Genomic DNA, 17,541 nt, shown 5'->3' with positions numbered 1-17,541 from the left:
CTAGAGGTTGCCTCAAGATGTTTTCTGGCTTCTGGTCATTTACTAGTCTTCGCCGTAACCCTGGCAAGGGACCAGTTTTTTTTCACGGTGGTATTTTATTTCCCTACTACCCTCTGACTCTGCTGGCGGCAGAGACAGCGAGCTTCCCCAATTCCAATGGGACGCGCCCGATTGAGGTAACCGGTAAATCCCCACACAGGATTATTATTATTATTATTATTATTATTATTATTATTATTATTATTATTCTTAAAGTACTGTACATATACCTTGTAGGAATAAACATCGAATATCGGTAACAGCCGACGAAAGGAGAGTATAGTATTATTTATTTATTTATTTATTTTTAGGAAAGACATTTTTAATGAACCAGCAATGTTGAATTTAAGCGAGATCCAAGTTATAAATATGTTTATTCCTAGGAGTTTTAGCAGCGGTGTGTTCATATGGTTCGGTGTATTGCAAGTGCGTAATTTTTAAAATACAGGTTTGTTGTTGCATGTGAATCATCCGCTTTTTTAAACTGTAATATAGCCACATTTGTGTATTTTATTTTAGTTCGGGGTTGATTTGAGGGCGATTTCCCATATTGAATGATTGTGAGCGTAATTGTGTTATAGTTGGTAACAGTAATACGTCTTCTGGAGCAGAATAAGTTATTCGTCTTCGAACATTGACTTTTGTCAAATTTCCAAAAAGTTATATTAGGAATAAAAAAGCAAATCCATGTTGGTATGGTCTGCCAGTTTAACGCTGGGATATTATAATTTTTTTGTGAAATCGTGGAGTACAACAAGGAATATTGTTTGCTAAATCTCTTAAATAACGGTATAGTTTGTTATAAGGATAAGGACACTTCAGATTGTAATTTGCAGTTAAGTAATTATACTTTTTTCCTGTTTTACCTCAACGTAATTTTGGAGTGCGTGCTATTCCTGAATGCTAAATGCTTTTATTAATTTCTGCGAGAAGAAGACACCGTACTTTCTGTTGGCAAGTGCAGTATGATGTTGAAGACTACTAACGAAAATATTTAATTCTCGGGAAATCTTGAGTGGCTTGAAACACATCTGTTCACTGTGAAGATTCTTGATAGCTTCTTTTGCGACTCTCCAAGCCATTTATATTTTGCTAGTGGTATAGATAACAGTAGCCTACACAGGTTTTTGGTGACTTTGGGGATGGATGGGATTGAAGCAGCCGTGGTCTCAAGAAAGTTATAACATCGACGTTGGACTCTTCTAAAAATGGGAAACCACATGGAAAACCATCTTCAGAATTGCCAACAATGGGGTTTGAACCTTCCATCTCCCAAATTCAAGCTCAAAGCTTCACAACCTGTATCGTGTAGCCAACCCGCTCGGTTCCCTTGGCAGATCTTGAGTTTCACCCATTAAGATGGTTAAAAGTTATCACCAAACAGTTGTTAAGAGACACTGACCTAAGATCAATGCTAAAACTCATGCTAATGAGGAAACTATAAAAATATTAGGCATCTCATTTCAAGATATGTATTTTTTTTCATCTAAAAAAAATTGTTTTACGTTGCACTGACAGATTTTATGATGGCGATGGGATAGGGGAGGGCTGCTACTGGGAAGGTAAGAGACAGCCCGAGCATTTGCTTGGTGTAAAAATGGCTGTTATTGTCTTTACGTCCCACTAACTACATGTAAAAATGGGAAACTACAGAAAACCATCTTTAAGGCTGCCGTAGTGCTGTCCGAACCCACTATCTCCTGAGTACATGCTCATAGCTATTTGACTCAAACCGCATTGCCCCAGCAAACTTGCTCTCTGAAAAAGAAAGAAAGGAAGGCATTTCTTCTTTTATAAAAATCTGTCCAGAACGTGGTATAGGCTGCATGTCCAGGGAAAGAAAGTAGGTCTATATATTACAGACCTAGTTTTGGAGATTTTTAGGTAGGCTCATATGGTTTTTTTAGTTTTTTTTGCAAAATCTTATGTGAATGCTGCTTCAGTTTAGTTTTTAGAGTTCATTCATTTGTTGTTGCAGATACCTTTAAATTCTCTTCTTTGCTTTGACGTAGGGCAGTTGATTGAGTTAAATTGTACCAACCTTGTGGTCACTTTCCTTTGAAATAAGTCCTAAATATCCACTTTGGGAATGATTTTAGATTATGCTAAATTGCTAAACGCTGCAAGTCTTAATCTGATGGCAATTTTGTAAAAGAGTGTTTAGTGGCAGTTGCAGTTGTTTTATGTCCAGAAAAAAGCAGCTTATTTAAACAAATCAGTTTGTCCTGCTGCACAGTTGGTAGGCATATACTGTAAAGAGCGTGGCATACAATATTGTATCAAACATTAAGGACATTATAGATGTATTCAAACCATTCTCAATAGCTCTGGGTGAAAGCTGTGATGTCACAAGGGAAGATATCCTCCAGTAGGGGAAATAAAATGGGCATTTAATATATTCCAGATGAAATGGGAAAATGTTTGTCGAGACTGATGGAGCATCAATGGTTGGACCAAATTAGGGACTGTAAGATACAGAAAATAAAGGAAGAGAAATTAAAATCAATAATATGTGTTTTTTCACTGTATTTTACACCAGGAGAATTTTTGTGCCAAAACGTTGAAGTTTGCCCATGTCATGAATACAGTGGGGTCTTGTATCAACTACCTATCCAGTCAAAAGGTCTATCACCAACAATTTAAAGCATTTGTTAACAAACTAGAAAGTGAAGAAGAAGATCTTGTCTAATATTCAAAAGTATGTTAGTTGAGCAAGGGAAAGATACAGTGGATTAGGCAAGGGGGTCTGCCATTAAAACACCATAACTGGATTTTGACTGGCAGTAGGGAAGGTCCCTGCCATTATAATGAAAACTCCCCAAGAGGAATGCGACTGGAGGTAGATAAGGCACCTGCCATTGTAATTAAAACTCCCCAAATTGATTGCAGATGGCAGTAGGCAAGGGGGCTTGCCATTATAATCAAAACTTCCAATCTCAATTGTTTTTGATACTGTTTAAGATAACTTTATTCTCATCAGTCTTATTCTATTATAAATGCAGCTTTATAATCATGTTATCACAAAACCAACAAACATAACCACCATTGTACTATTTTACGATGCATTTTTTGTTAGCACTGAATTTTTACATATTAATGTTATATTTAACATACCTTAAAGTAAATGTTTATCAATGCAAAGTGTGTGGACATTATATAATCTAATTCTGTCAGTTCAATCCAACATGTCATCTTTACAGTCATTGCACAGAAATAGAATGTGTTCCAAACATATGTACTTTTTTCACTGGCAGCATGAGAAGCGAATCTTTCTGCCTTTACAGTATGCCACCGTCTTCCTTTATTCCCACTGTTTTCATGTTCATTCTAGATTCAATACAAAAACTAATATAAAATGCTATTTATGTACGTAGCTTGAAAATGGACAGAATGACATTTAAAAACTTCATGGTTTCATGGGTTGGGTCTGGCACATCCACAGAGCACTAAAATATTCCACAGATCACGAGCAAAGGCAAACACTTCGTCATATATCTGCCGTGTATCTAAACATGTTTAGATGGGAAGGTAGCAGAAACTGCAATGAACCAACTACTTCTGAAAAAATCTAGGAAACAGACGCACATGGGTCTAACAGGTCCAGCCCGTGTAACAGTGTTGCCAAGTCAAGAGAGGGGGAGTTTCCACATTGCACCATCGAAAATAAATAATTCCACTTCTTTTTAACAGATTATATAAATACATTTTCAATAACTGATCAGATGGGCCGGATGATAGAGTTCAGTGGGCTGGATTTGGGTCAAGGTGCTGGCTGTTGCATGCGGCTCTAATAAATGAAACTCATTGTGAAGAGATCTACTTGTAAAAGTTTAAAAATATAGTTGTGAATTAATGAGGTACTTCTGGGCATCCTACAAACATGAAACTTGGTACCAGACTAGTTGACACCCTCAGGATCCCTATTAAAGTCTAAAATTCCCAAAATTCCACAAGGGGACCAGGCTGCAGGGTTTCAAATTTGAGGCTCAGTGTGTAAGTGCGCAAGTGTAAGCATTTTTTCACCCAGTCAGATCTTTCCAAAGCAATGGCCTATAGTTTTCATGGGATTATAAGGTTTCTGAAAGCCTAAACTAATTTTTAACATCAAACCCTAAGAAGGTGTTGAGGGACATTTTCGAGATGTTAAGGAGGATAAATAGAAGTATGTGTTTATAAGGATGTGTATTTATCTTGTTTTTAGATGAACCATGTACATATAAATTTGAATAGCAACCCCTAAGGAGGGTGGAGTATTTTCTCAAGGTTGATGTTAAAATTTCATTTTGACTTTCAGGGAACTTTAAAAGCCCATGAAAACTACTGGTCATCACTTTGGAAAAATATATCCGACTGGGTGAAAAGAATGATTACACTTGCGTTCAGGTTGCCTGGAAGCAACCCTTACTGAGAAACTTTACTGCCTGGCTGGGATCACTCCCCCCACCGAAACTCGGAGGGAAGTGGCGGTAAGATATGAGAGGACAAAGGCAGAGAACAACAGGAGTCACCTGCTATTTGGACTTTGACTACCTCCTCAAAGATTAAAAATAAGAAAGAGCTTCCTCAACGTCTCTGCCACTTTAAACAAATAACAAGCAACAGTGCCCCAAGACCTGTGGTGAAGTAGAATACAACACCTTTTGGAGTGGATGGTACCTCATGAATCTCCAACTCCTTGACATCTGCTCAGCTGGGCTACTTGGAGGTCACTTAATCGTTTGAGGAGTGGTGCTGGAAGATCTAGGGACAATCTCAAGAAGTAGGGGTATTTAGGAAAGCAGACAGAACTTTATGATTGCAGGGAAAAACAAACTACCCCACACATGTATAACTGTCAACTATGCCCTGCCAATTGTACACTTCAAGACCTCGTTCAAGCGACCAAAGAGGAAATTGTGACTCCTGTTGTTCTCTATACATACTAAATATCCACCACGGACCCAAATGAAATTTGTAACTTGTTATACTGAACTACTTAACATTGACAACTAAACAGCGGTCACTTAACAGCAACGGCTCAACAGTGCTGACCAGCACTACACTACTACTTACAAAGATGACAGTTAACACTGCTTCATCTCTACTCACACCAGCTGTTCTACACACCAATGCCATTCTCAACAGTCCACCACAACATTCTCTCAGTGCTCTAATACTGACTCTGGTGGAACACCCACCACTGGACCAGCTGGGAGGTGTCCAGCCTGAATTACTCATACCTTCTAGGGGACCATAGGACTGGCAGTTGCCTGAGCGCATAACAGTATGTGAGCATGCATTCGGGAGATAGTGGGTTCGAACCCCGCTGCAGCAGCCCTGAAGATGGTTTTCCATGGTTTCCCAATTTCTTGTACTTTTCTGCAGAGATTTTTCTCTGTGTTGGATACAGGGCTCGTGGCACTCCTGTGGATCCTGAAGCAGATTGCCGTTTCCTTATTGGAAGAAGCTGGTACTCGGATGTTTGTCAAAGTTGGAAGTGAGTAGAGCCATTAGATAAATGTGTCGGAGCACATGTCTGTGACACATGGATCGCCAGCGACCTTTCCTGGATGAAGGGAAGAGTGTGTTGAAAAGGCTTCATAGTTCTTGAAAAAGTTGTGATCGAGATGGCTGTGTTCTTCTTGCCAGGCGAGCCCTTGCAATGAAATAACTTGGGACATAATAACAGGTGTGTGTTGTTACGGAATGTTAAAAATTATTTTACTTTCTTTCTTAAACCGTGTACCCTCCAAGGTTGGTTTTTCTCTTGGACTCAGCGAGGGATCCAACCTCTACCGCCTCAACGGTAATGTCCTGGAGCGTGAGGCTTTTGGCCGCAGGGATAAAACTGGGGAGAAGGACCAGTACTTCTTCCAGGCAGCCTCACCTGCTATGCTGAACAGGGGTCTTGTTGTAGAAGGGAAGATTGGAAGGGATAGACAAGGAATGGGGAAGGGAATGGCTGTGGCCTTAAGTTAGGTACCGTCCCGACATTTGCCTGGAGGAGAAGTGGGAAACCACGGAAAACCACTTCGAGGATGGCAGAGGAGGGAATCAACCCCCTCTACTCAGTTGACCTCTGGACCTCGGTGGGTGGCAGCTGATCACACTAACCACTGCAGCACAGAAGCGGACTAAAAATTATTATACTTTATAGAATTCTGTAAGTTATAATCACAGAATAAAATGTTTGTGATCAATAGAACTTTGAGTTGTAATCTTCTAAATCATAATATATCATACATGCCGATCTCTTTTATTGGGTTGGACGGCAAGAGTGCCTTGTCCATAAATTTGTCATACGACTCGGAAAGCAGGTCTAGCGTGTGACTCAGAAGCAAGGCAACGCAAACACAGGTAGAGAGACACATTGAGGGTTGAGGAGAAGCAGTAGGGGGTAAGGGAAAAGTTGTGCAAGTCACTAACACACATACAGCAGCTGGCGAGTGAAAACACTGCTGCCCTTGCGATTGACAGCGGAACTGATCGCTCAGCCTTAATGATTCATCCTTCATTTTCAAGTATGCAGTGTATTTATTAATGTCAAGGTTTCCTGATTTATATATATTTGACATGTATCACATTGATGTCATATCCACTTTCAACACATGTCTTTCTGGTGGATGGTCTGCAGTAGTGGCTGGGAGCTTTTGGAATTCATGCTAACCAAACCCCATAGCGCAGCAGCCCCGAAGGGCAATGGCCTGCCAAGCGACCGCTTCTCAGCCCGTAGGCCTGCAGATTATGAGGTGTAATGTGGTCAACACAACGTATCCTTTCAGCCGTTATTCTTGGCTTTCTATACCGGGGCCGCCATCTCACCGTCAGAGGGCTCCTCAGTTATAATCATAAAGGCTGAATGGACCTTGAACCAGCACTCAGATGCAGGTAAAAATCCCTGACCTGGCAGGGAATCAAACCCAGGGCCTCTAGGTAAGAGGCTGGTATGCTACCCTTACACTGCGGTGCTGGTGATTAGTGCCAACTATTCCAAGAGCAGAGATGTTAAGCTGTTTGTCTGGATCATCAAAATCTCATCAGTGCCATCGCTGTCATTGCTTTCTCCTTTGTCAGTGATCCATCGAAGGAAAGAAATTTAATGCCCGCTGTGTTAGGAACATTAGCCTACAGACCCTTACCTGCTGCCCATCTCCTGTTGACAAATGACAGTCTTGAAAATGCTTCTTCTTTTCTGAGATTACTAATTTTCTCAGTTTGATTACATCATGGCTGGTAATCATAGTAAATGCTCTTTGACAAAGGCTTTCTTAGCGTCCCATCATGGGAGATTCCAGAAATATTTATAAACTTCTTCATGATCTCTAGTTGTAATTTGTCCACATACAAAAGACCTCTTTGATTTAGTGTTAGCTGAAGTACGCATACATCTTTCAAGCATGCTCCCCCATCCCCATCAACATCATGACTAATTTGACCGCTCTTATCCACCTAGTGTAAGCTGCACCTTTAAGTCGATTCTTTTTAGTGGCTTTCCTCTTCAGTACTTGTATCCTCTGGTTTTCATTCACAGCTTCTTCCCTATAAGCGTGGGCTTCCTGAGAAATTGGTGAACACGTGCTGGTTGATGGCATTGATTCACCGTAGGTTTCATTATTGCATGGAAAGTAGTGCGTAACACCCTGGTCAGATTTGGTAGATATGTTTTCATTTTCTGCAATAAAATATAATAAGAGGTTTATTATAATATTTTAACTGGAAAATGATACTTACTGCTTAACGTTTTGTAGAAACCATAGACTATTATCATTGCAAGTTATCAAATAATAAGAAATTAAATAGGGGTCCAGTATATAAAACATGGCAACTAACATGAGGTACGTCTGTGGAAAATATGCGTTCAAGGCGAGGCTATGGCACATGGGTGACCAATTTGATCCACCTTTGGAACACGTGTAGGGCATGACCAGGAGTAGCCTATAACAGGTACAAGTAGTAAGGCGCAATTCTTAGCCGTTTCCGAGAAATTACTTAATGAAAAATTGCAGTGCACTTTGCAAGCTATGTTTACTATGAAGACGAGCTCATGGCGCAGCGGCAAATGCTCTGCTTCGTAAGTGCGGGATCACTGGATCAAATCCTGCTGATGGGTGATTTTTTAAAATATTTCACTTCTCTCACAAATTAAGATGTCTTCAATATGTTCATGATCAATATCATCCAATTTCTTTGAAATCATTTAAGAAAAGGCTAGGAAAACAACAGATAGGGAATCTGCCACCTGGACGACTGCCCTAAATGCAGATCAGTAGTGATTGATTGATCCTAGTTCGTGCAGTAATTCGTCGCGTGAACAGCATGACAGTGAATTAAAAGTAATAATAATAATAATAATAATGTTATTTGCTTTACGTCCCACTAACTACGCTTTTACGGTTTTCGGAGACGCCGAGGTTCCGAAATTTAGTCCCGCAGGAGTTCTTTTACGTGCCAGTAAATCTACCGACACGAGGCTGACGTATTTGAGCACCTTCAAATACCACCGGACTGAGCCAGGATCGAACCTGTCATGTTGGGATCAGAAGGCCAGCGCCTCAACTGTCTGAGCCACTTAGCCTGGCTGAATAAAAAGTAGGGTAGAATAAGTTCTATGAAATTAAAATCCACAGCCTGTTTCCAGTCATTCGACCGGCTCAGTGATGGAATGAATGAAGCCCCCATCTAGCGGCAAGGATAGGAAATGTGTTGGCTGCCGAAATCTGTCACACTCCTCTGGGGCAATGATAAATGACTGATAGATGAAATGTTAATGGAGAGTATTGCTGGAATGAAATATGACAGGGAAAACCGAAGTACTCGGAGAAAAACCTGTCCCACCTCCACTTTGTCTAGCACAAATCTCACATGGAGTGACTGGGATTTGAACCACGGTATCCAGCGGTGAGAGGCCGGTGTACTACCGCCTGATCTACAGAGGCTACAAAAAACTGGAAATAAAAGTATTAATTTTTCAAACAGCTCCTGTACGATTTTTTCGGAACCCTTTTCCCGCTAAAAAATAATTTATTGGAATTGATTTGAAAATTAAGATTATTGAAGACACCTTAATTTGTGAGAGAAGTGGAATATTTGAAAAAATCGTCCATCGGCAGGATTCAATCCACCAATCCCGTGCTTACGAAGCGGAACTCATACCCCTACGCCACGAGCTCGTTGTCTTCATAGCAAACATAGCTTGCACATGAGCGGACTGCAATTTTTCATTAATTAATTTCTCGGAAATGGCTGAGAATTGCACCTTAATACTTGCACATGTTGTACTCCTGATCCTGCCCTGCAAGTATACCACAGGTGGATCGAATCGGTCACCCATGTGCCATAGCCTCCCCTTGTTAATTTTGATAAATATATTATAGGTTGACTATCAAACCCATTTTCTTCAGATTGTTATTTGTCTTATATTTCAATGTATTAAGAATCAGGATTGCATAAACCTGTAGTCAAATATATTTTCTTTAAAACAGGAAGCCAGTATAACAAGTATATTTTGTTAGTTAACATGTTTTACAATCGAATATTTTAAATATTAGTTGACAGCTAATCTTCGTTGGAAAGGTCAGATTCTTCCTGAATGACAGACGTGGATAGACCCGACGAACTCTGATAATTTACAGATGCACCTTCTCCCACAGGACCTTCAATTACTGGTAGTAATAACTCGTAGCATACTAGGGGAGAATTATCACTTTGGCTGTCAGGATCAGTACCTTCAGTATTCAAAAATTTCTACAGAATTTGTGAGGGAGATAATATTCATTCCATTGACGCAGCAAGAGACTGCATTTACCTGTCATTACAGGCATGAAACATTGTATTTGTCAACACAACACTACCGATTTTATTAATCATCTTAATTACTGTAGAGAAAACTTACCTTTCTATTAACAGGGCTGTAATAACTTCCCGCACTCACATACACTTTGTCAAGTCTCTACAACGAACTACACAGCACGCCATGTGATATTGTTTACCATTTCTTTCTGATGTGTCCTTAGAATACCAGTCATGTGCAATTTCTTGCACATAGCAGGTGTTAACTTACAGCTTCCATGCATTGGCACATAGCAGGTATGGTTTCAATAGAAAATACACACACCTGGCGAGTTGGTCGTGCGGTTAGGAGCGCACGGCTGTGAGCTCACATCCGAGTGATAGTGGGTTCGAACCCCACTGTCGGCAGCCCTGAAAATGGTTTTCTGTGGTTTCCCATTTTCACGCCAGGCAAATGCTGGGGCTGTACCTTAAGGCCACGGCCGCTTCCTTCCCATTCCTAGGCCTTACCTATCCCCTCGTCGCCATACGACCTATCTGTGTCGGTGCAATGTAAAGCAACTAGCCAAAAAAAATACACAGAATTGAAAAATGATTGCATAAAACAGATATTACAAGTCGATCCACCATGGTGCCATCTAGAACACTGTGTATTTACTTGAAAACAGCTATTTTTGCACATAGGAGGTATTGCATTTATACCGATGTTATATACTTTCTGTTGATTGGGAATCGTGGCTCGATATTTTCATTGTTTGGTCCACTTTGTTCTGTTTCATATAGTTTCCTGTGTGGCCTATTTTTCTTCTTCCTGAGATTCTGGGTCTTTAAATGACCTATTTTCTTTTTCATCACAAGTAATGACAGAGGATATAATAACTTCTTGCTCAGCTGTGGCTGTTGATAATTCTGAGAAGAGCTTAACCCCCAGAGTTTTGATTTCTTTGTTACAAGAAACCTGAAGGTCATGCACCAAAGGCAGTTGCGAAGTCAAAGAAATGCAATGTTTGACTACTTTAATTTGTTTTAAATATCTCCATAGTTAGTTCATCAACATTGTTATTTATTATTGGTTAGTGTACTGAAATGAATGCTTAATTCTTACATAGCATTTACTTTTCTGGGATGTGCTATATGCTGATTCTATTCTCAGGAATACTTGTTTGAATTTCCTGCAGGTTAACACTAATCCACATTTGTCCTGATGAGCAAGCTTTGAGTGCTTTCTCCACTCATACACATCACACTTCTTATGTTAGGATGTGATAGCCGAGTGACATTGTACTTGCTTCTCACCAAGACAGCTGCTGAACTACGAGCTTACTTTTAACTTCAAAGAAATATCAAAAGATAATCATGAAGGTACCCACAAATATTACCTAGGTCTCCTGGACATCTGTATATAATGTTTAATGGAAAATCTAAAAAGGGTTGACAGTCCCATTACTGCAGTAGTTGATTAGCCTTGGGATGGTTACAGTATTACAGCTGTAAACTAGAGACAGGACAAACAGTTACGTTCCGGTATCATGTTTCAGTGTATCCGTTACTCTGTAGTATTAGGTTGGAATATTTGGGTACGTTTATGTTGCAGCTTTGCTGCTGGCACATCGCCAGGCCTTGCTGCTCGATGTTAGGCGATGGTGAAACAAGCCAATGGATCTCCATCAGTGCCTTTACCCTGGAGCCCAGTTTCTCGCTATACTGCTGGCTGCTGTCCTCGCCACGCTTTCAGAGCCTGGCACATTGCCAGCTATCCTGTAACTTGGACTGATTGGTTCTTTCAAGGTCAACCGTTCTCCCACACTTCCTCTCCCCTCAATCCACTCAGATGTTCTGTGATTACTTGCTATCTGAACCTGATCCAGTGTTGTGCTGTTTCATTTCTAGTATGGTTGACAATTTTAAACAAATGCTGATACCAGCTGTCTTAGAACAAAATGCGATTTGGAACTAACGGCATGCGGATCATAACAGGTTCAAACTGGATAAACTATGGAATGACAAGCTGATTAGCAGTCAGTAGACCTCGTCATCTGATTTATGAGGGGTAGTGGCCTGTTTTATCATGTTTTAATGTGAAGTTTCTATTTGTTTTTAATTCATATTTTATTGTTAACTATGCTTTCATTCTATTGACCGTGTTTTTATCTGTGAATTTTTAATATGTTTTAGCTTTTAATTTGAATAGCATATATGATTTTAAAGGGTTCATATTTCATTCTCTTACTTTTTTTCGCGTACCACAAATTTGCTGCTGATGAATAGGAACTATCACTCTCAGAAGATGAGAACCTTTTCATAAGATGAATTTTCCACTACAACTGAGAGCTGCCAGCAGCGTGAGTGCGGGAATGCTGCAGGGTAAACACTCCCTGGCAAACAGTCTGGCTATAGTCAGCAACAAGATGCAACGGTGAGCAACCATGTGCCAGCAGCGGAGCTGCAGTATAAACATACCCTTCGGATATAAAAGTAACACAATACAAGTGCAGGTCAGCTTTCGGGAGGAACAGCCGTTATACCTGCTGCCTTTTGAAGCCCTAGCCGCACCTTAGTAAGTGTGTAAATAGTAGTACTATATCTCCATCTCACTTTCTTCAATCTCAAACTGTTCCTTTCACCTTTTTGTCACTCAAATTCTTGAACTGTTCCAACAAATTTTTGCAGCGACGTATTTACGAGGGGGGATCAAATATAAATGGGATTTTATTTTTTATTTAAATTCATTTATTGAAAAATACAAGGTAATTACAATATATTTTTCCATATAGTTTCCTGCTTTTTGATGCCCTCATCGTAAAAAGAACAGGGTCGTCTCACCAACCAGTTGCGCTCATAGTCTTCCACACTCTCATTATCTTCAAATCGTTGCCCTCCTAGAGCTTCTGTAAGCGGGCCGAACAAATGGAAATCGCAGGGCGATAAGTCCAGGCTGTAAGGATGATGATCAAGTGTTGTCCAGTGCATTTCCTGTAGCTCGGAGACAGAGCTGCAGTATGGGGCTACGCATTGTCATGGAGGAGGATGACATGTGAATCGGTTGGTCTCGTCTTTTACGGAGATATGAAACCCTCACCTTGTTCGACACCTCGCAGTAGTATGCAGCATTAATTGTGTGTCGCTCATGCAAAAATTCAATCAACAAAATGCCTCGCCGATCGAAAAAACGGTTGCAAGAACCTTGTCAGCTGACGGTAGAGTCCTGGCTTTCACTGATGCTGCCTCCCTTTTTCTCTGCCACTCCTTACTGGCTTGTTTGGATTTGGGAATGTTGTGGTGGACCCATGTTTCGTCACAGGTGATGATACGACTCAAAAATGCATCATATTCTTCTGCAAACCTTGCTGTAAGACACTGACAGGCCTCCAAACTTCTCATCTTCAGATTTTCGGTCAAAAGGTGAGGGACCCATCTGGAACACACTTTACGGAGATGTAGGTCGTTTGTGATGATTGCTTGACAGCTCCCATAACTGATTTTGACTTGTTCTGCAATTTCTGATACTGTCGCCCATCAATCGTCTTCAGTGTTTTTAACCGCAGGAATGTTCTCATCTGTAATGCTGGTGCGAGGACGGCGATCGTGTTGCTGATTTTCCACACGTTCTCGTCCTTGAACTTTTTATGCCAGGAAAACACACACGTCCTTGACAAAGTTTGATCACTGAACTGTGCAGTGTATCTCTAGCAAATTTCCGTCACTGTAACTCCTTCACGAACAAGAAATTTTATAATTATGTGTTGCGCATTGGAGGGGTGCACCTGGTGCTCCGATATCGTGAGCGTTACTGACGAAACGGCGGAAAATATGTAACAGCACGCTCTCCCCACTCCTAACGGTCCCACCTAAGCCTAGCAGAAGCGCGGGGCCAGTCCTACCAACTGTTGATGTTCAGCAACAAAAATCCCGTTTTTTATTTGATCGACCTTCATACGTTCCCAGAACTAGTACTTCACCCAGAACTAGTACTTCAAAACCTTCATTTGCAGTGATAGCTGGACAGCTCTGTATTCCCAGATGTCCAAAGATCTGTAGTTAAATAGATACTGGAACCTGACATGCGAGATGAAATAATTCTCCTATCACGAAGACTGTATGTAGGGTTTAACCCAGTGTATTTTATTTATTTTTATTGCTTTTTATATCTTATGGTAGCGATGGGAGAGGACAGGATTAGGTAGGCAGCGATCATGGCCTTAATTACCACCATGGTGTGAAAATAGGAAACCATCTTCAGGGCTGCCGAACTAACAGCAATGAGACCCAAGTTGCATAGCCAACTCGCTCTGTAAATCCAGTACAAAAGGCTACGAAATCTTTGTCCTTCGCCATTGGAAAAGACTAGTAAAAATAAAATAAAAATATAGGCACGCTGAGTAGCTCAGGTGGTAGAGCACTGGCCTCCTGAACTCAAGCTGGCAGGTTCAATTCCGGCTCAATCCGATGGTATTTAAAAGTGCTCAAATATACCAGCCTCTCAGTAGATGAATACATCTCGGCATCATAAACTCGGCATCATAAAAGTAGTTAGCGGGGTGTAACAACCGTTATTTCAATTCCACACAGGTTGCAGTCTATGATGAAGTTTCAGCAGGTACAGGTATACAAGATGCCTCTTGCTGTGGCTTTTCAGGACATTATATTATTTGAAAAACAGGAACACCATCAGAACTACATGCACTGATAGAATTTGTAAGTTTTTAAAACTTATCTTGTGTAACTATAATATAGTGGTTCATGGTGTGGGTTACTGTAGTTACGTCCTAGTTCATGAACCATGGGCAACGGCTGAGTGGCCTAGTAAGTGATACTGAGAGTCGTGATACCAGTTACTATGGAATGGGAGTAGGCATCTCGGACATATTCTGAATCATGGCCCTCCTTGTGCTAGGCCATACAATTCACCGGTGGTCCATAGCCCGTTAGAGGAGAGGTACTCACTTGGACTATGTGTAAGTAGGGTAGCATCCTGTTTCATGAATTACCGAGCTCAGAACATTTTAAGCAAGCCTCAGACCTATGGGAGTAACGGAGTCCCACTCCCATTTGACAGGCGAGGGACTCTTTGGAAACAACTTGGCGAACGAAATGGGATTCGATGGGGAGCTATCAATATTAATGAAGCTTATGGAATCAAGAACATAGAATTGGCTGAGTCAGCAAAGAGGATGCATCTGTATGTGCTTAGGAGTAAGTGATATTTGGATAAGGGGAGATAACAAAGAAGAGATAGGAGATTATAAAGTGTACTTGACGGGTGTTAGAAAGGGAAGGGCAGAATATGGGGTAGGGCTTTTTATCAGGAATATCATAGCACGCAACATAGTTTCTTTTAGGCACGTAAATGATGTGGGTAGATTTGGCAGTTGGAGGAATTAGGACGAGAATTGTCTCAGTGTATTCACCATGTGAGGGTGCAGATGAGGATGAAATTGACAAGTTTTATAAAGTATTGAGTGACATCGTGGTCAGGGTCAACAGCAAGGATAGCATAGTGCTAATGGGTGATTTCAATGCGAGAGTTGGAATTAGAACTGAAGGATACGAAAGGGTGATTGGTAAATGTGGGGAAGATATGGAAGCTAATGGGAATGGGAAGCGTTTGTTGGACTTCTGTGCTAGTATGGGTTTAGCAGTTACGAATACATTCTTCAAGCATAAGGCTATTCGCGCTACACATGGGAGGCTAGGGGTACCAGATTCATAATAGACTATACCTTAACTGACTTCGAATTCAGGAAATCTGTTCAGGATGTACGAGTTTTCCGGGGATTTTTCGATGATACAGACCACTATCTGATCTGTGGTGAACTAAGTATCTCTAGGCCTAGGGTAGAGAAATTGCAATCTGTCTGCAAACAAATAAGGGTAGAAAATTTCCAGGGTGAGGAAATTAGACAAACGTACATGGATATGATGGATATGAATTACCGAGCTCAGAACATTTTAAGCAAGCCTCAGACCTATGGGAGTAACGGAGTCCCACTCCCATTTGACAGGCGAGGGACTCTTTGGAAACAACTTGGCGAACAAAATGGGATTCGATGGGGAGCTATCAATATTAATGAAGCTTATGGAATCAAGAACATAGAATTGGCTGAGTCAGCAAAGAGGATGCATCTGTATGTGCTTAGGAGTAAGTGATATTTGGATAAGGGGAGATAACAAAGAAGAGATAGGAGATTATAAAGTGTACTTGACGGGTGTTAGAAAGGGAAGGGCAGAATATGGGGTAGGGCTTTTTATCAGGAATATCATAGCACGCAACATAGTTTCTTTTAGGCACGTAAATGATGTGGGTAGATTTGGCAGTTGGAGGAATTAGGACGAGAATTGTCTCAGTGTATTCACCATGTGAGGGTGCAGATGAGGATGAAATTGACAAGTTTTATAAAGTATTGAGTGACATCGTGGTCAGGGTCAACAGCAAGGATAGCATAGTGCTAATGGGTGATTTCAATGCGAGAGTTGGAATTAGAACTGAAGGATACGAAAGGGTGATTGGTAAATGTGGGGAAGATATGGAAGCTAATGGGAATGGGAAGCGTTTGTTGGACTTCTGTGCTAGTATGGGTTTAGCAGTTACGAATACATTCTTCAAGCATAAGGCTATTCGCGCTACACATGGGAGGCTAGGGGTACCAGATTCATAATAGACTATACCTTAACTGACTTCAAATTCAGAAAATCTGTTCAGGATGTACGAGTTTTCCGGGGATTTTTCGATGATACAGACCACTATCTGATTTGTGGTGAACTAAGTATCTCTAGGCCTAGGGTAGAGAAATTGCAATCTGTCTGCAAACAAATAAGGGTAGAAAATTTCCAGGGTGAGGAAATTAGACAAACGTACATGGATATGATTAGTGAGAAGTTTCGAATAGTAGACAGTAAGCAGGTTCAGGATATAGAAAGAGAATAGGTGGCATACAGGGGTGCTGTAGTAGAAACAGCAAGGGAATGCCTAGGAAAAACTGTGTGTAAAGATGGAGAAAGGCAAACAAACATCTTGGTGGAATAATGAAGTGTGAGCAGCTTGTAAACGTAAAAAGAAGGCTTATCAGAAAAGGTTCCAAACAAGGGCCGAGGCAGACAGGGATTTGTACCTAGATGAATGAAACAGAGCGAAACAAATAGTTGTTGAATCCAAAAAGAAGTCGTGGGAAGATTTTGGTAATAACCTGGAAAGGCTAGGTCAAGCAACAGGGGAAACCTTTCTGGACAGTAATAAAGAATCTTAGGAAGGGAGGGGAAAATGAAATGAATAGTGTTTTGAGTAATTCAGGTGAACTCATAATATATCCCAGGGAATCACTGGAGAGGTGGAGGGAATATTTTGAACATCTTCTCAACGTAAAAGGAAATCTTCCTGGTGGTGTTGCAAACAGCCAACCTCATGGGGAGGAGGAAAATGATGTTGGTGAAATTATGCTTGAGGAAGTGGAAAGGAAGGTAAATAAACTCCACTGTCACAAAGCAGCAGGAATAGATAAAATTAGACCTGAAATTGTGAAGTATAATGGGAAGGCATGGATGAAATGGCTTCATCGAGTAGTAAGATTAGCATGGAGTGTTTGTAAGGTACCTTCAGATTGGACAAAAGCAGTAATTGCACCTATTTTTAAGCAAGGGAACAGGAAAGATTGCAACAGTTATTGAGGTATCTCATTGATCAGTATACCATGCAAGGTGTTCACTGGCATCTTGAAAAGGAGGGTGTGATCAGTGGTT

General features: G+C 40.8%; 1 protein-coding gene across 7 annotated transcripts in view; it reads left to right on the top strand.

Moving 5' to 3' along the window:
- Positions 1 to 436: 436 nt before the first annotated feature.
- LOC136857940 (macro domain-containing protein PG1779) overlaps positions 437 to 17,541 on the top strand; it is a 207,761-nt gene continuing 190,656 nt past the window's right edge. The window contains exon 1 of one of the 7 annotated variants that reach the window (XM_067137056.2): positions 437 to 465. In XM_067137056.2, coding sequence (XP_066993157.2) covers positions 447 to 465 — 19 coding nt within the window. In that variant the 5' untranslated portion in view covers positions 437 to 446. Of the gene's footprint in view, positions 488 to 587; positions 875 to 17,541 lie in introns of those variants that run through there. The other 6 variants (XM_067137059.2, XM_067137055.2, XM_067137061.2 and 3 more) reach the window with 6 other exon arrangements.

This window comes from Anabrus simplex, chromosome 1, assembly GCF_040414725.1.
Source record: "Anabrus simplex isolate iqAnaSimp1 chromosome 1, ASM4041472v1, whole genome shotgun sequence".
Classification (NCBI taxonomy): domain Eukaryota; kingdom Metazoa; phylum Arthropoda; class Insecta; order Orthoptera; family Tettigoniidae; genus Anabrus; species Anabrus simplex.
Note: the sequence above shows the minus strand (reverse complement) of the source record. Positions and strands in the feature narration are given on the sequence as shown.